Source organism: Temnothorax nylanderi, unplaced genomic scaffold (genome assembly GCF_030848795.1).
Source record: "Temnothorax nylanderi isolate EJ_2023f unplaced genomic scaffold, tnyl_v1.0 TNYL_tig0046_pilon, whole genome shotgun sequence".
Classification (NCBI taxonomy): domain Eukaryota; kingdom Metazoa; phylum Arthropoda; class Insecta; order Hymenoptera; family Formicidae; genus Temnothorax; species Temnothorax nylanderi.
This window is the reverse complement of record NW_027249108.1, coordinates 504,496-521,119: the sequence shown is the minus strand read 5'-3', so window position 1 is coordinate 521,119 and position 16,624 is coordinate 504,496. Positions and strand designations below refer to the sequence as shown.

At 39.0% G+C, this 16,624-nt stretch overlaps 5 protein-coding genes and 1 long non-coding RNA gene across 9 annotated transcripts; 4 read left to right on the top strand and 2 right to left on the bottom strand.

The window, feature by feature from the left end:
* The first annotated feature begins 1 nt into the window (after position 1).
* On the top strand, positions 2-1,054 carry Trs33 (trafficking protein particle complex subunit Trs33). Its single transcript, XM_071705398.1, has 2 exons — positions 2-376; positions 483-1,054. The coding sequence occupies exons 1-2, from the start codon at positions 251-253 to the stop codon at positions 882-884; spliced, it is 528 nt and encodes a 175-aa protein (XP_071561499.1). The 5' UTR covers positions 2-250; the 3' UTR covers positions 885-1,054.
* Positions 1,055-1,169: 115 nt separating this feature from the next.
* On the bottom strand, positions 1,170-4,772 carry Cbs (cystathionine beta-synthase). Of its 3 annotated transcripts, XM_071705385.1 has the most exons (7): positions 4,648-4,772; positions 4,404-4,527; positions 3,764-3,893; positions 3,141-3,250; positions 2,437-3,040; positions 2,054-2,324; positions 1,170-1,961 (listed from the first exon to the last, which is right to left on the bottom strand). In XM_071705385.1, exons 3-7 carry the CDS (start codon positions 3,844-3,846, stop codon positions 1,521-1,523), a joined length of 1,509 nt encoding a protein of 502 aa, XP_071561486.1. In that variant the 5' UTR covers positions 3,847-3,893; positions 4,404-4,527; positions 4,648-4,772; the 3' UTR covers positions 1,170-1,520. The 3 variants fall into 3 exon arrangements, with proteins under 3 accessions (XP_071561486.1, XP_071561487.1, XP_071561488.1); XM_071705386.1 differs by lacking the exon at positions 4,648-4,772 and having other exon boundaries at positions 3,764-3,889; positions 4,404-4,637; XM_071705387.1 differs by lacking the exons at positions 4,404-4,527; positions 4,648-4,772 and adding an exon at positions 4,030-4,187.
* A 115-nt stretch (positions 4,773-4,887) lies between these two features.
* LOC139772065 (peptidyl-prolyl cis-trans isomerase NIMA-interacting 4) lies at positions 4,888-6,058 on the top strand. Its single transcript, XM_071705400.1, has 3 exons — positions 4,888-5,053; positions 5,531-5,650; positions 5,745-6,058. The coding sequence occupies exons 1-3, from the start codon at positions 4,946-4,948 to the stop codon at positions 5,901-5,903; spliced, it is 387 nt and encodes a 128-aa protein (XP_071561501.1). The 5' UTR covers positions 4,888-4,945; the 3' UTR covers positions 5,904-6,058.
* A 109-nt stretch (positions 6,059-6,167) lies between these two features.
* LOC139772063 (L-selectin) lies at positions 6,168-11,361 on the bottom strand. Its single transcript, XM_071705397.1, has 5 exons — positions 9,939-11,361; positions 9,179-9,322; positions 7,415-7,594; positions 7,169-7,334; positions 6,168-6,805 (listed from the first exon to the last, which is right to left on the bottom strand). Exons 2-5 carry the CDS (start codon positions 9,288-9,290, stop codon positions 6,604-6,606), a joined length of 660 nt encoding a protein of 219 aa, XP_071561498.1. The 5' UTR covers positions 9,291-9,322; positions 9,939-11,361; the 3' UTR covers positions 6,168-6,603.
* On the top strand, positions 9,175-10,197 carry LOC139772067 (uncharacterized). The gene is made up of 3 exons (XR_011718052.1): positions 9,175-9,282; positions 9,471-9,594; positions 10,077-10,197. It is a non-coding gene; the product is annotated as an uncharacterized lncRNA (long non-coding RNA).
* Positions 11,362-12,147: 786 nt separating the features above from the next.
* Positions 12,148-16,488, top strand: LOC139772050 (uncharacterized). Of its 2 annotated transcripts, none has more exons than XM_071705372.1 (8): positions 12,148-12,740; positions 13,394-13,934; positions 14,066-14,333; positions 14,425-14,622; positions 14,703-14,870; positions 14,951-15,143; positions 15,213-15,470; positions 15,848-16,488. In XM_071705372.1, exons 1-8 carry the CDS (start codon positions 12,618-12,620, stop codon positions 16,046-16,048), a joined length of 1,950 nt encoding a protein of 649 aa, XP_071561473.1. In that variant the 5' UTR covers positions 12,148-12,617; the 3' UTR covers positions 16,049-16,488. The 2 variants fall into 2 exon arrangements, with proteins under 2 accessions (XP_071561473.1, XP_071561472.1); XM_071705371.1 differs by having other exon boundaries at positions 14,063-14,333.
* Positions 16,489-16,624: the final 136 nt, after the last annotated feature.

Below are 16,624 nucleotides of genomic sequence, written 5' to 3'. Positions count from 1 at the left end.
TATCATACGTCTTATCATATTTTACGATACGCGTTACGATTAGCAATTAGCATGCTTTGCAGTCAGATACACGGAGAGAGAGTAATTAATTTCCATCAATTGACAGTCTAGAGAAGGACGGTTGTGTAATCTAAGGTTGTTTAATGTACTTTCTGTAAATGGTACACGTATAAGTCAAGTCACACGGGAAAAGAAACGCAGGTAGGCCGCGAAAGCGAGTCAAAGCGAGAAACGACAGCGTCGAGCAACGATGAAGCAACAGATAGTTGACTCCAAAGCGAATCCTGGCGCGACCGGGGAAGCTGACGACTGCCTCTTCGAATATCTGCACGCCGAGCTGGTCAATTACGTTCTGAGCAGGTCGTCTAACGCTGCAGTGAGTAATCGGCCGTGAGAATGCTAATCGGAGCCACCTGGAGACATACACGGAGTTTTGTTAATTTACCGCAAAAGAACTCACCTGATTTTGTTATTTCCAACAGGAAGGCGAGGAGGAACTCTCGCGTTTAGAATGGATGGGGTTCAGCGTCGGGTACAGAATCATCGAACGGCTGACGAGGGAGTGGAGCAGGTTCAAGGACGAGCTGGACATGATCAAGTTCATCTGCACGGACTTCTGGTCCAGCCTGTATCACAAGCAGATCGACAATCTCAGAACTAATCATCACGGAGTGTACGTGTTGCAAGACAACGCCTTTAGGCTGCTGGACAAAGTCGGTACGAGCAACAGCAAGCAGTACCTCAAGGAGAGCCCTCGCCTGCTGGCTTTCACTTGCGGCCTCCTCCGAGGTAGTCTAGCGAATCTTGGTATTATTAGCACCGTTACCGCGGAAACTACCACGTTACCGAGCTGCAAGTTTCACGTTCAAGTTCAAAAGATTTAATAGCCATTCGTGGAGCGACTTGGGAAATAAGAAGATACAGAAGTGTAAAAAGGTACATATATTGCAAAATCTCATATGAGATGCAAGGAAATATGATAGATATTCATCGTACGTCATACATATTTTTATTGTATTTAGTGGAAAGAAAATAAATTATTAGTATTCCCGGAGATGAAATAGTTCTGATATTCGTCTCGTGCAATGTATATCTATATTTGTAAATTACGAACCGATCCCAGAATATATTCGAAATAAGGTATTAATATATATTTATATTTATAACAATTTCGTAGATCTTATATATATTTTTTTATTTTGCTCATCTTGGATTTACATTGATTCATAAAATTACTACAAAGATAAAAAGTCCAGCTTAAATGCTTAAAATGTATAAGTCCTATAAGAGACATTAAGAAATATTATATTACTAGTTTAAAAAAAGAGATCTAGATAAATGTATAAATTCTACATTGACAATTTTTTATACGTCATATAAATCATTGATCCAACGTACACAAATGTAAGATAATAGTATCAAAATCATAAAGGAACGTTATGATGTAATTAGTCTTAATTATCTGACCACGCAGCGCAGGTGACAATCTTTTACTTCATCACATGTAACGTGAACAAATTTTATACAATTTCATTATTTTTGCGGTCATTGTCCTTAGTGATAAAATTAAAAATTTCGTTTTGACTTGCAAGTCCGATTAAAGTATTATCGTCGTTTACGACCACGACGTAAGATTCTTTCTCAAGTATACGCGACACTTTACCGAGTGTAGTTGAAGCTGTGACCTTCGTAAATTGCTTGATCATGATTTTCTCAGCGCAATCATTTCGATTCACCGTACCGGAGATTAAATTGGATAGAAGCGCGTCCAACGTAACAATGCCTTTCACGCACATCTTCTCGTCGGTTACTAACAATTGCTGTGCGTGACTAGAGGATTTCAAGAAATCCACAGTATTTTGACATGACATCCCTTTTAACAACACGTGCTTTTTTAATAATAAATCCGATACCGGTAGGTTCCACCACCATTTGTTCGCTTCTATCGAAGGTTCAGACGGCTGGCAAAAGAATTGAATTGTAATTTAGTAAATATATTCAATAATATTTGAAATAAACTTAAATGCGTAACAAGTAGAGAAAATAACTTTACCAAAAAGTCTCTGGCTTCCATCCATTGATCTGACACAAATTTAGTCATGTAATTTCTTATACTGTCGGGCAAAAGAACGACCAAACGCTTATCCGCAGGGAGGTCTTTCGCGATTTTTAACGCCGCCGCGAGTGCCGCACCGCTGCTACCGCCGCACAGCAGTCCCTCTTTGCTAATTAATTCTCGTGCCGCTTTTAACGATTCGTGGTCTTCGGTCTTCATCCACACATCGACCACACTGCGATCTAGAACTGTAGGTATGAAGTCATATCTACATATGAAAATAAAAAAAAAATATTTTTATTTTTATTTTATACAAAGATTATATTACTTTATATTCTATGTGTAGAATATGTATACGCACGCACACTTCTATTACGTACCCAATTCCCTCTACCTCGTAGAAACCAACACCGTTTCCATTCAATGCAGATGGCTCTGCCAAAATGCTGCCTTTAGGATCCACCGCGATAATTTTTGTACTAGGCGACAATTCCTTCAATTTTCGTCCAATTCCGGACACAGTGCCTCCGGTACCGGCGCCAATTATCACATAATCTATATTGCCGTCGCATTGCTCCCAAAGTTCTGTCGCCGTATGGTCGTAGTGTGCCAATGGATTACCAGCGTTTGTATACTGGTCTAAAACAATACTATTGTGTATTTCTCTTTGCAATTTTTGGGCAACACTGATATGCGCTTCCGGACTGTCCCAAGCGGCCTCGGTCGGCGTTCGGACTATTTCCGCACCGAGAGCGCGAAGCACATAGACTTTTTCATTAGACATTTTCTCCGGCATCACAATGATGCACTTGTAGCCCTTGACCGCAGCGGCCATCGCTAAGCCGATGCCGGTATTTCCGCTTGTTGGTTCGATAATCGTATATCCTGGCTTTATCAGACCCTTATCTTCTGCATCCTGAATCATTCTGTCCGCTATTCTGTCTTTGACAGATCCTCCGGGATTAAAGAACTCACATTTCGCATCTGTACAAGATAAGAAAGTTTTCTTAGGTCAGATTTTCATCTATTTACAAAAGAAGATAAGATTTTTATCGTTCTGTAAAATATAAATTTTTTTACTCACACATTTCACATTTGATCCCGTGAGATTTAGGAATGTTGTTAAGCCGAACGAGAGGCGTCTGGCCAATTGTGCTTAAAATGTTTGATAATATCTTCTTACGGTTTGGTATCCTAAGAAATAAAAAATATATAATTGACACACAAAAATTGATTATCTCCGTATACCTCAATATAAATATAAAACGCAAGAAGATCGAAAGTTGCGTAAGTTGTGACATACACAGATTTAGTGATAAAGCCTAAACATCACTCTAACACAAACAACTATTACAACTGTTATTAACATTCATCTTATGATAGCTATCTATCATCAGAGTCATGCTTATTTGCACAGTGCTCATTCTAGTTTGTGGCAATATTTGTTTTGCAATGTCATCTTTTAATTTTTGTGATTTTTTACAATGTTGATTACAATGACCACATATATGTGGTCTACTGATAAGCTTTGATATTCTTAGAACATATGGTGAGACCTCTCGTCTCTTGAAATTAGTACAGGGCTGTAATGTATGACGTGCCATATGTGCTATTACAAAATGACAAAGATATAAACCAAATGGTCAAGATAAAAAGGATTTAAAAAAACTCTTCGTTCTGTAAATCTTCCAGTTATGGCGAACTTACTCCGTTTGTTTCGTGTGTGGCGAATTTTCCCCATTCGCTTTCCATGTACATTTAGACGGTCGGTCTGGCCGCATCAGTTCCATTATTACAATCCTTTTCCTCTCGATTATTAATCAAATGAAAATTCTAGCTGCAACAAATTATAATAGTTAAATATATCCCAGATACTTAAAAGTGTATCTTAGATATTTAAATATATCTTGGATATATTTAAATGTATCCTAAATATATTTAAATATACCTTGGTAATTTATTTTAATACCTACTTAAATCTATCTTATTTCAAGATGTTTTAAAGCTCACGCTACAAAGTTGCAAAAATTGATGGAACAACTTAATAGCAAAACGTAAACTTCAACGTGGCAATAAAATCACTTCTTTTGCAATTTTTTTTCTCGTTTGTCTTGCACAATTAAAACCGCGAATGTTTCAGAGATAAAACCATAGAGGATGCAATTACTCAGATAGCCAAAACGGACCTTGCGAGTTATTTGTTACAAACTTCGTCGGCAGATACTTTTGCCGGCAGAAACACGAGGGAAATCCACTAACAGAAAAATGATAGCGGATCGATTGCGGAAACCAAGCGGACTCTGCCATTTAGTAGCTATATTTAAATGATACATTCGGATTTACTTACCGTAATGATTTTACCGGCGTCAAATGATAATGAGATTGATTTACAAATTGGAATGTTGATTCTTGCCGGGCAACAAAAGCACGAGGTTTATCACAGAACGTCAGACTCGAAGCACAGAATACAGCTGTAAGATAAAAAGAGGAATCAAATGTAGAATTCTAGAATGCACCGGACTCCGTATCACAGTCTCGTCTCGTCAATCGCCCAGCGTGTTCTGGGAAGTATACTGAAAACCGCCACGCACCTGTTCCACAGTACCTATATACTGTGCCTGTTCCTCATATCCCCCTTGCGTGCCTCCGGTATCTCCCGACCTTGAATTCGGGGAATCGTTCGATGGCGTGAGAATTTTCAAGCCTCGACAAACTCGACGATCGGTTATGTCGCTATTGATATCCGATTGTCCGTTCGTGGTATATTACCTACAGCCATCAACCTCCGTTGTTCTCAAACACGCCTCTACTCCCCGTCGACGGCGCTCGGACTGACGTAACCGGCGTAACCGGGAGACCGGAGATCAACACTGATCAACGCGTGAGATCATGCCGCCGAAGAAGAACGCCGGTGCCGCGAAAGGAAGCAAGAGCAAATCCTCGGAGGAGAGCGGCGGCGGTGGGAAAGCGGAGAAGAAAGGAGGGAACTCAGTGAAGGTATGTACACATTTTGACACTTATGGCTCGTCTACAATAGCCGCAAGAGTGTGCGGTAAGACGTAAGCACAGTAAGCTATTGACTATAATGGGATTTTTACAATTCAAGAATAATCAACTGTGGTTGGTCAATAGCTTACTGCTCACGTCTTACTGCATACTCTTACGGCTATTGTAGACAAGCCATTTTACAATACATTTTAAATTTATCCTGGGAGCAATGTGCGTGTCACACGTATGTCAATTTTCTATCAATGCGGATTAACTTTAATCTCGATTTAACTTATTTTTTATCTTTTTCTAGTTCTAAGATGATAAATAGGAAGTTAAACAGAGATTAAAGTTAATCTACATTGGTAGAAATGGACAGTAATCCATTGTTCGATAATTGATTGGTCCAGCTACAATTGTATATAAATAGACTACTGTTTTCGATGACTATCGTGTGATTTTATACGGTTATTCCCCTGGCCACAGGTTAGACATATCTTGTGCGAGAAGCAGTCGAAAATACTGGAGGCGCTGGAGAAGTTGAAGGCTGGTCAGAAGTTTAACGAGGTCGCGGCGACGTACAGTGAAGACAAGGCCAGATCTGGGGTAATCTGAAGAATATACTTATATTCTCTTGATACATGAACAATTGGGGAGGTAAACGTGTTTAAAAGGTTGCATTTTGTTCGTTATCTTTAAGGGTGATCTCGGTTGGATGACGCGAGGTTCCATGGTAGGACCCTTTCAAGACGCTGCCTTTGCGTTACCAGTTTCTAGCCTGGGGTCTCCGGTTTACACGGATCCACCGGTGAAAACAAAGTTCGGGTATCACATCATAATGGTGGAAGGTAAAAAGTAGTCGAAAAGTAGTTGCCCAAACTTTTTTAACACTTTTGTGAAACTTGTTATACAATCCGATTGAGTAAATATATATTATATCATTTAAGTAAATGATTTGTTTGATATCTGTGATATCTATTATAGTATAAATAAACGCGTTTTGTATGTCTTACATTTTTACGTGAAGAAAATCAGGGCTTGCATAGGTAATATAACGATACATGTCATAAATTGATGCGTAATAAGTAAAATAATGTTTTCTAATAATAAACGAATCAAGTTATTTATTATTCATGAATTTATTGCTATATTGCTATATAGTAATAATGAATATATAATTAGTATAATATTTTATTTTAGGAAATTATAATTATATATGTAACTTTTCATAAACTAAAGTAACCTACAAATCCTGAACTGCAGTCTCTATCTATTAAATATAACTTTCCTGATTATCTATGATTATATCTAGGAATATAAATAGTGATATTTCCTGAAGACAACATAAAATTTCTCGATTAAATAATTCGTGCTTCTCGGGCAAATGAGAGAGTATGGAGGTATTAAATATTACAATATAGTAATAAATAAGATGTTCTATATACTATTCAGTCGCGTTCACTGGCGTGCCGCATAGATGCGTTTTCGTTGTAACTTTATAGGTGCTTAAGCCCGTTCAAACAAAGATAAAGCTATCGGTCCTTGAAATTTTTCTTCTATTACACACGGATATTGGGATTGGTGAAGCGGACATATTTCAGGAGATTCTCATTGTCCTCGCAGACCCACGGTTTCTTATGATGACACGCCACGTCGTGCCAGTTCACTCCATCGTTGTAGAATTGATTGAGGATCGCAAGGCAATTTTCGGGAGCGCCGCCCTGAATGGCCTCACGATTGTCAGGTTGTGGCTTGCCGATGCTAAACAAAACGTATTGTCCAAAATAAAAAAAAATCTTGCAAGGTGCACGCATCACTGTTGCTTCTGTCATTAAATATTCGAGGAACTTGAACCTTGACTATTGACAATGTGCGTGCGTGCGTGCAGAGATTATTGATTACAGAGCAGATAATAACAGGGATTCGCGATGAGCGGATAAAAAGAGATCTAATCACAACCGTTCGACATCCTTGGTCTCAATAATGAAAGTAACACTTACACTCTGTCAGCTTTGATATCTTGATGTAAGCGTTCGAATGGGAACGTGTTATATTCGCGTACAAAATTACAGGCCGATGTACGCCGCGAACGTGCATTGTATACCGTTGAATAACAAGTCTTACCCGCCGCTCTCGGACCAGTCATTCTGACTACGATCGTTGGTCGGCGCGAGCTTCTGCAACTCGGCGGTCCAGAACCAGCCGTTGATATGAAGGGGCTGCAGATCCGGCCGGTCGCAGCCTTTGAAGTCGCAGAGGCGACCGGAGGTCCAGATATACTTCACCTTGTCTACAAGAGAAACGTTTCATTTCGTCATCCTTTGTTTTTGCTTTCACAAATACAGGCTCGATCTGCAGAATCATGGATACCTTGAACGATGCGGCTCTTGATGAACTCGTTCTCGATGGAGCTCTCCAGCGAAACTAGGTCCATACAACGTTGTCGGCAGAAGTTTCTAGCTGACAGCCAATCCACCTCCTGCCCGGCTGTCCTCAGATCGGCCCACGAGAAGTAATAGCCTTTTCCTTTGAATCGTTGATGGCTAATTCCTGCGAAAAATTGTAATTAGAAAGATGAATCAGATAGATAACAGACAATAGACCATAATCTTCATTAATATCTTTGAACGCGAGAGGTATGTGGTATGTTCACCGGGAAGAGCCCGGAGGTCTCTCGCTCATTCCCGGAGTGAAAGTTGCGAAATTAGTGTCAGTCGTGACTGCGACCTCGGCGACCACAGTCACGACCTAGACATTGGCACCCGCGTAGTATGCTGATTACATCGTCACTTTCTAAATAAAGAAAAAGAAAGTTTTCTATGAGGCGTGTCCTGGAACGCGTGGACAGGGCCTACGCCTAATGAATGAATAATCGATTATCAGTGTTCCGCGCGTGACACATTTTTCCGGCTTTGAGAACAAAAAGCTCGTCGATAATGCTCCAATCGATAATTTTGTTTTCCTTTACTAGATTTAGATTTTTATGAAATGAAAAAAAAAAGAGTTATCTTATTTTAGTGGAGACAAAAAAGTTCGGGAAAAAAAACAAGAACTAATATTTTAAAGAAAATTCAATCTTGTATTGGAGTACGTTCGATATATTCTTGAAAGCAGGAAAATTCGATTGATAACTCTTATCTACTCTCAACAGTACAGCTCAGAAAAATCTGGAAACTAGCTTCGAAAGATTTTCCTGACATTTCCATTTCAGATCAGATAATATGCGATAAAATGTTCTAACAGTGATACATTATCATCACTTGGACTCAACCGAAAACGATGAACGTGAAAGTGCCAACCGACATTCCGTACTACTTACAACGGATACGCGAGGATATTTCCAATTCAAATGCGTTCGAGTTAAGTACACCGCGCCGTCGGTGTCATCGTCACACTTTCTATAACGAGCGTGAATGCCGAGGAAGATGCGCGAGATGTAAGTCTTGAACGATCACGTATAATTAGTGACGGTATATCGATGTAAGAGGATATGTGCGATAGACGGGATGTAAGAGGATGGCCGAAGAGTCGAGAGCGACGGTAAACAATGACCTCGAAGCGTGCCGAGGCGGAGTAGGAAGTAGATAATGCAGATGGAGGAAAAGAATCCCGTCATGGGATCACGGATCACATGGCCTCTCCTTAATCACAAATATTGAAAATACTTTCTCTAATTCGAGGTTCCCTTAGATAAATAGCCGAAGGAAATGAAGAAGACGAGGGAAACAGGAAGAACTCTCTCCGGCGTGAATCTTCGAGCACCGCGGGAACATATTATTTATCTCAGCGGAAGATTAACAAAAGGAAGATTCTAAGTGACCGATTTCCACGACCAATCTAGTCGCATAAAGTTTAATAATGGCGGTAGTAATTTCCTGCATCAGTCGAGAATAATAACGGCATTAAATTACCTTTAATTTTTACAAATTACCTTTAATTATCTTTAATTTTTAAACAGTGATGTGATTAAAAAATAATTTTGTACGACTAATTTTATTATTTTCTTCTTTTCTCTCTCTTTTTCTCTTTCTTCTCAAACAATATAAAAATTTTAGGGATATTTTAGAATGTCCTTATAAACTGTTGCTTGGATAGATCTTGATAAAAGTAATGATACATAAATATGAGACTTACTCTGCGCGCAAAACGCTGGATTCGGCGATTCCAAAACCCGAGTGCCGGGTTGTGGACGGAATTGGGCGGAGGACAACGTCACCAAAGCAGCAACAAGCACAAAGGTTATCATTTTTCTTTTTTCTTTTTTTTACGCTATGGCCACTAAAAAAATACGAAATTAATATTATGTAAATAAATAAATTAATTAATATTATGCAAGCAATTATGATAGTTAGCGAGATCTATTTTAATTAGAGAAATTTAATATTTTTTTATCGTGATCATTAACGCTTTCTTCATTATCTATTAGATTTAAATGCCTGAACTTTCGTGAAGACGCGACTCTCAAACCGGTTCCACGATTCCAATATTATATAGGGTGGTACCTTACGCCCAGCCTTACTCTCCAGATATAATATACTTCAACTATGTTGGTAAATATTATTTTTCTAACGATTATTATTGTGAGAGCGTTTATCTTATTTACGAATTATTTTCCTTGCTTTGTCACGCGCTTGTGTGTCACAAACAATGTTAAAATATAATTCCGTTCAGATCCATTCGCAATAATTTTATACATATATATAAACGAGTAATATATATATAAACGAACAATTATACGCGAAACAAATACAAGAAAATGTAATGTTTTTTTTTTATTTTAATCGCGGATTAATTCATAATTTGAAATTTAACGTTTTACGTAGAACCTTGTTGTAATCTAACTTCTCTTCTCAAAATGTGATCTTAATCGTATAAGATCATCCGTTGAACTTACCTGATACAATCAGCTGTAATCGAGTATTTTTCTTTCCGATATTATCTATTTCCTCTCTGAACCCGTGATTGATTGTAAGATTACGTTTAACTCCACGAAAGAGATGTCAACAGGACACTATATGATATTATCCCGCAGACGTTCTACGAAGAACTGCAGTGACTTCTTGGCAGGCACCCCTATATATACACAATGAGGACACATCGTGTCAGTACTTTTACCACCGGACGAACCACGAGCGAGACGAGTCTCCACCACGAAGACCTCGACGTACGTTTCGTGGATCGCTCGCTCCCTCCCTTCCTCTTCCCCTCCTACAAGGTGGGTCATGCTCGGGCGTGGAGTCGTCGCGTTTCCGACGGTACACCGAGTGATGTTCAAAAATCACGCATTCTCGCGATACACCTTTTCTCCGAAAAATACGGAAGATTAAGAGAGCCTTGCGTTAGAGGAGAAAAAAAAAACTTTCCCGCCGTTTGCTATGTGCGGCGACGATATCGCCATCGATGGACATGAAAGCGGAGAGTACGCGCGATGACATTTCGTTCCTAGAACGTATCTCCCTGAAAAATGAAGTGAATCGAACAGTTATTGCAGCCACGAAGGAATATTAAAACCGTGGAACGTTGCGAGCGTCGTAATTTGAATTTGACATGGTTTTTCGAGCTCTTCGCGCGCCTTGTGATATTTTCTGAAACACAATCATTCGGCATGTCCGCTTTCGATTTTCACTTGTTTGCGAGAAGCTGATTAAACTGGGCTATAATCAAGCCTATTATAGCTCGTGTCCAATTCCCGCAATGACTACAGTTACTTTCTAGAAAACTTTGGAAACGTCGAAATGTTTTTATGTTTAAACGAAATTTCATGTACATTCTGGCCTGATAAAGGACTATATTTTAAAGGGCTCCTACAAGAGAGAATTCAAAGACAATTGACGTAACGTTTCTAAAATATTTCGAGGACATCTATTGCCGGAACATATATAAAGCGTTTTCAGGTTTTAAAGAAATAATCATCTTCGAAGGTCGATACTTTTGCGCGGATTCTGTGAAAAAGTGGAAAGTAAAATCTCTGTTTGTCGATGCCGAGTGAAAGGGGAGTACACGAAAGCATGGAAATTGAAATAACGCCGCGACAAAAGTTCTCGGTAGAAAAAAAAAGTACATTCCGCAATACTCGCAAATATGTGGAATGGATTAACGGCTTGTTCGGCGCGATCGTATATTTGCCTGTTTGCTCAGGACGGCCGTTTGACTGCGTTTGACACGCGGACATATCGATGGCTTTCCGAGAAAACGCGAACTTTCGCTAACACGCCCGTTGAATTTTAATTAAGCGGTTCGTTCGGACATTTTTTACGGGTCTAACGTGATCGTGAGTCGATCACCAATGGCTCGCCAAGTTACAGCTCGCACGCTCTCGTCCTTGTAGATCCTGAGAATTTTTCCTCATGCGAACGTTTGCAAATTTTCACTCTGAAAAAGTTCAAGTTTAGAATCAGAATAAAAATATATTACTTTTGAAATTGAGCAGCTAAAAATTAGACGCTATAATATTAAAAACAAATAATTTATTTTCTTTTGTTTGAGATTTAAACTTTAAGAATGTTGACGCTATAAAGGTACGTTCATTGTCGGTCAATATCTTTTATTGTTAAATAAGATTGACACCGTTTGTTTTTCCTTTGTCTCGACGCGCTTATGTTAGATGTCGTAACACCTGGTGACTTCTATCAACGTGTATAAGGGAGAAGCGACAAATCTCTTTGTCCCATTGCTGCAGCAAAGTATATGGATTTAACGAAAATAATAAAATAGAAAAATCGCATTACTTTTTCGTTGGAATTGAAACAAAAGGACGAGGACAAAGAAAAAAAAGAAAGAAAAACATACGTCTGCCAGTTCGTCTATAATTTCTACGTTTAAATGAATACTCGCATCTCATCCCCAATCTACCAAGAATTATTAATCTTCATTTAATGGATATTATCGGTTAATTAGCTTTTCACGGGACGCCGTTTAATTTATCTCACTGACATTCCGCCCAAATGAATCTTTACAACTTCTCGTACGGCCATGTTTTAATTTTTCGAGACATTCGCACGATCACGTCCAACGTTACCGACCACCGGGAAACGCGGGCGCCAACAATACCGGCAACGGGCGCGCACGCGCCGTGCGCGCACGCGCCGTGCGCGCTCCGGAGTCCGATGTTTTTTTTTCACCCCAAACAACCGCTCCGAGCTCCGAGTGCTCCAACGAGTGGTGGTGCATGTTTTCGTGGAGCCGCTGTGGGGTACACGGAGTCGGGAGTACACAGACACGCTTGGCGCTTGGCGTCTCATTCGCTGCCCCCCGGGGACGAGGACGAGGTAGTCGCCGTGCGAGTCGATTGAACGGCGCGTCTCGCGAGCAACAAGTCGGCCGCCTCTCTCTCGTCGCCCTCAGCGCGGCTCCTTCGACCGTGGGCCCAACATGTCCGCTGCAAGCCGGATCGGCGTTGTCCCCGGGATCGTCCCGCACGCGTGCGGCGCGACGCGATGATGCGCGCGCGAGGCACGCGGCCTTAGGGGGGTGAACGCGATGCGTCCACGGGCGACGTCGACGACGGCGTACGACGACGACGACGACGACGACGACGATCGCGGCCTCGCGCCTCGCTCACCGAGCGACGACGATGACGGAGCCGGAACTCTGCCGGTTGTGCGCCGAGACCAAGGAGAATCTCATCGGGATCTACGACCCCGAGGGCCAGAAGCTCGCGATCGAGGCCAAGATCGCCAAGTGCCTGCAGATACAGGTATATACTTATATACTCGTCGCGGATAATCTGTGAAAACCGTCTGCCTGATTTAGGAAGAACGAAGTGTCTTTCATTCAACCACACACAGAAAAAACAATATTTTACGTATTAACTTCGTGATTAATAACTAACTGTTATCTAGTTTCAAATTCTTTGAAACAATGTAAAGATTTAGGTTGATGTACACTTGTGTATCTTTGGCTACGGTCATCGTGATGCTACAAATGCTTTGGAGCGTTCTTCTTCTCCTTCTTTCTTCATTGAAAGAAAAGAGAAGAGGAATGCTTCGAAGCATTTGTAGCGTCACGTTGAGCGTAGCCTTTATTTCATTATATTTGTGTATTCGAAGAACCTAGGTTTTCTAAAATACATTTATTTGTTTAGTGCTTTAATAAAAAATCACCTCTTCTGGAAATTTACAAGGTAGAGATGTCAGTTTAGAGATAAACTTTAATTTTATGCAATATTCTTGTTACATTAAGAAATTAACATAAATCTAGCAGAGGTAAATTTTAAATTTATTTTCATCGGAATAATAAAATTATATTTTTCATACGTTAGACAGTAGCTTACTTGTAGGCTTAATTATCTTACTTTGTATATCTATTCCTGATATACTTTTATCTGCAATGACTGTTTTGATTGTGTAGGTTCTCATGACAGATGGCTTGCCACTTACGGTTTGTATTGACTGCTGTGATTCATTGAACCAGTGCAGCGAGTTCTTTGAGAAGACCAATCAAGCACAAATATCTCTAAGACAATTGCTGACAAATCCAAAGTCCGAGCCACAACCGATCGAACCGAATATAGATTATGTGGAGGAGACGATAGAGTTTCCAAAGAACGAGGTTAACAACGAGGAGATGGTCCAGTGCCAATTACCTGGCAATTACATCAACGAGACGGTCAATATTTTAAATACTTCTTACTTCATCGAGGGATGTACTAAAAACGAGAATGCCAAAACTCAGGCAATGCAAGATAATGCAAAACAGAAGAAGTGTAAGTTACAGATAAAGAAAAGCTCCCCTAAACAAACTAAGAAAAAGTTGAAGAAAAAAGGCCAGATGCAAAAGACGGAAGAGGAGTCCGAGCTCCATATATCTTCTGAAATAGACATCAAGGAACATCCTGTTCCTGATGCAACTTCGGAAGACAACGTTGAAATCGTAGATAATTATATGCCAGGTAAGATAGATTCATTTATAAAAAATATATTTGCTTTTCATGTTGTTTTTATTTTATTATTATGTACGCATACATATAATCAATGGCTATAGTTTATCATAGATCTAATATAATATATATTTTTAAAGTAGAGACAGAATCAAACTTAGAAATAAGAGAAACACGAACGGTGGAGGCAGCGAAGCATGGAAGAAAAAAGGCGGAAAGTCTAGAGAGATATCCTTGGTTATGCACAGATTGCAATGACAAATTACCATCTCTGGAGGCATTAGAGGAGCATCATGAAACGGTGCATAATCAACAAGCCAAGTATATGTGTGTGCAATGTTGTAAGGTCTATGATAAGTATTATGGATTCCTCACTCATGTTAAAAGGCATAAGAATAAGGCGAAGTTTAGGTAAAAATCATTTGCTGTGTTATGCTACTATTGCGAGATCTTTGTGTATGATATCTGATGTATATCTGTTAATAATTTAATTTACTTTCAGCTGTGAAGATTGTGGAAAATCATTTGTACATAAAAAAGTATTAGACTCTCACAAGACCATTCACAGTGAAGAACGGCCATATGTGTGCCAAACTTGCGGTAAAGCTTTTAGACAGCAAAGCGCTTTATGTATTCATAATCGATGCCATTTGCCTGAGACGATGAAGAATAGATTTCCATGCGATCAGTGTGATAAAAGGTACGTTGTACTATTTTTTTAAATTACATTTCAGAGAAATTTTTTGTATTAATCAGAAAATACGTTTTTTTTTTTTTTAGGTTTTCGACGAAACCGAATCTTGTAACACACAAACGTATTCATTCTGGTGTCAGAAACTTCACGTGCGATCAGTGTGGCAAGAGCTTCATACAGAAAGGGAATTTAGAGGCTCATTTCCTAACTCATTCACCAGATAAGCCATATAATTGTTCTCAGTGTACAAAGGCGTAAGTAAAAACTAAAAATATATATTCTTTTTCTTTCTTAGTTCTGATCACCCCGAAATAAAAGTATAATAAAATTGTAGGTTTAAAACGCCCCTGCAATTGAAGAAACATGAAACGGTGCATACTGGTGCCAAGCCACATCAATGTGCTGTATGTGGACGAACTTTCAGAGAGAAAGGAACTTTGAGAGAACATCATAGAATTCATACCGGTGCGATGCCGTTTACCTGTGAATTCTGTGGGAAGTGCTTCCGTTTCAAAGGGATATTAACTGTAAGTCATCATTTGCGGGATCCAACTCGCACTTTGGATCAATTTAATATAATCATTTCACAATCGTAGACGCACAGGCGACAACACACCGGAGAGCGTCCGTATAGTTGTTTGGACTGTCAGCATCACTTCACGAATTGGCCAAATTACAACAAGCACATGAAACGTCGACACGGAATCAACACTTCTCACACCAAGCATTTGACCAATAATCAACAATTGCAACAGCAACAGTTGACAGAGCAAACGCAGTCACCTCAGATGCAACAGCAGTCTGCTGAAGAGGATCCACTTTCTATACCTCAGACAGAATCAACGACAGTACAAGTAAATATACATTTTTTATTTGCTAAGTGCTGCTTGTTTCTTTGCATCACAGCTCTGAATGGGTTAAAATTTCCAAACTGGTTTCATTAATGATTCCTAACGACATTGTCATTAATAGTTACAGAATAGGGCCTACTGAAATCGAACTCGGATCTTTTGCTTGATAGGCAACTGTTTTAGCATTGAGTTATTCAATACTTCATTATATGTAGACATTAATAATAATTAAAATTGGGAAAAATAATAAATTAAAACATAGCTTGCAATCAAGATGGTCCAGACTGAATTAAAATATATGAGAAAACACGAATTTTGTTTAGATAATTTGTATACATCCGACTAACGTAAAGGATTACTTTAATGCTGTGTTTTTACAGGTAATACAAGCAGTTCCTCATGCCTCAGCATCACAACCGATAGTCATTCAAACTATTCCGACAACTACCATTCAGACTTTCCAAACGGACGTTAATAGTACTGTTCAAGAAACGGTATTCAGAGACCGAAACACGTATTTGAATACAGCATTACAGAACTTTTTGCCAACAAACTTGCCGTATAACTTTTATAGCATCTAACGTTACGGAGAATGATTTAATTCAACATAGATAAAAGTGTTCGTTAAGACTAAGCATGAATAAAGACGATCATGTCTTTGTGCCGATTGATGAAAATCGGATAGCATGCGATGGTAATATTAAAATCAATACAAAATTTATAAATTTTCCCAGAAATGCAAGATTAAACGGAAAAATCAATAATAATTTAAATTGTATAAAAATTTAATTGAGTAATAATTTAAATAATTTCGCATGTAATCCTTTCTCGCGGAATCTAAAAGATGAGAGATTGGCACGAAAACATGGGAAATAGTGAATGCATTATGTAAGTAGTATAAATCTTTTGTATAGAACAAAAAACAGACAAAGTAACTGATTATATACGTTTTCTATTGTATTATTAGTATTGATTATATTAGGTTAAGAATTGTGTATATATACATATATATATATATATACTTGTTTAGCCACATTTATTATCACATACACTTCGTGAACATATTTCGTAAAAATTTTTGTAATAAAAATGTATTGTACTTCCAATTCATGTATATTACGAACTTTTACATTCTCATGATATCCGTAATCTTTTTT

Bases quoted from the DNA above. Each gene is read 5' to 3' on its own strand.
- Cbs (XM_071705385.1), bottom strand. From the start codon at position 3,846: ATGGAACTGATGCGGCCAGACCGACCGTCTAAATGTACATGGAAAGCG. The intron at 3,251-3,763 runs GTAAGTTCGCCA...TTTATTTCTTAG, and splicing joins CCACACACGAAACAAACGGA to GATACCAAACCGTAAGAAGA. The intron at 3,041-3,140 runs GTGAGTAAAAAA...TATCTTGTACAG, and splicing joins CGGGATCAAATGTGAAATGT to ATGCGAAATGTGAGTTCTTT.
- LOC139772063 (XM_071705397.1), bottom strand. From the start codon at position 9,290: ATGATAACCTTTGTGCTTGTTGCTGCTTTGGTGACGTTGTCCTCCGCC. The intron at 7,595-9,178 runs GTAAGTCTCATA...AATTTTTCGCAG, and splicing joins TCCAGCGTTTTGCGCGCAGA to GAATTAGCCATCAACGATTC. The intron at 6,806-7,168 runs GTAAGACTTGTT...CGTTTTGTTTAG, and splicing joins GACTGGTCCGAGAGCGGCGG to CATCGGCAAGCCACAACCTG.
- LOC139772050 (XM_071705371.1), top strand. From the start codon at position 12,618: ATGACGGAGCCGGAACTCTGCCGGTTGTGCGCCGAGACCAAGGAGAAT. The intron at 14,871-14,950 runs GTAAGTAAAAAC...ATAAAATTGTAG, and splicing joins TGTTCTCAGTGTACAAAGGC to GTTTAAAACGCCCCTGCAAT. The intron at 15,144-15,212 runs GTAAGTCATCAT...TCACAATCGTAG, and splicing joins GTTTCAAAGGGATATTAACT to ACGCACAGGCGACAACACAC.
- Trs33 (XM_071705398.1), top strand. From the start codon at position 251: ATGAAGCAACAGATAGTTGACTCCAAAGCGAATCCTGGCGCGACCGGG. The intron at 377-482 runs GTGAGTAATCGG...TATTTCCAACAG, and splicing joins GCAGGTCGTCTAACGCTGCA to GAAGGCGAGGAGGAACTCTC.
- LOC139772065 (XM_071705400.1), top strand. From the start codon at position 4,946: ATGCCGCCGAAGAAGAACGCCGGTGCCGCGAAAGGAAGCAAGAGCAAA. The intron at 5,054-5,530 runs GTATGTACACAT...CCCTGGCCACAG, and splicing joins AAGGAGGGAACTCAGTGAAG to GTTAGACATATCTTGTGCGA. The intron at 5,651-5,744 runs GTAATCTGAAGA...GTTATCTTTAAG, and splicing joins AAGACAAGGCCAGATCTGGG to GGTGATCTCGGTTGGATGAC.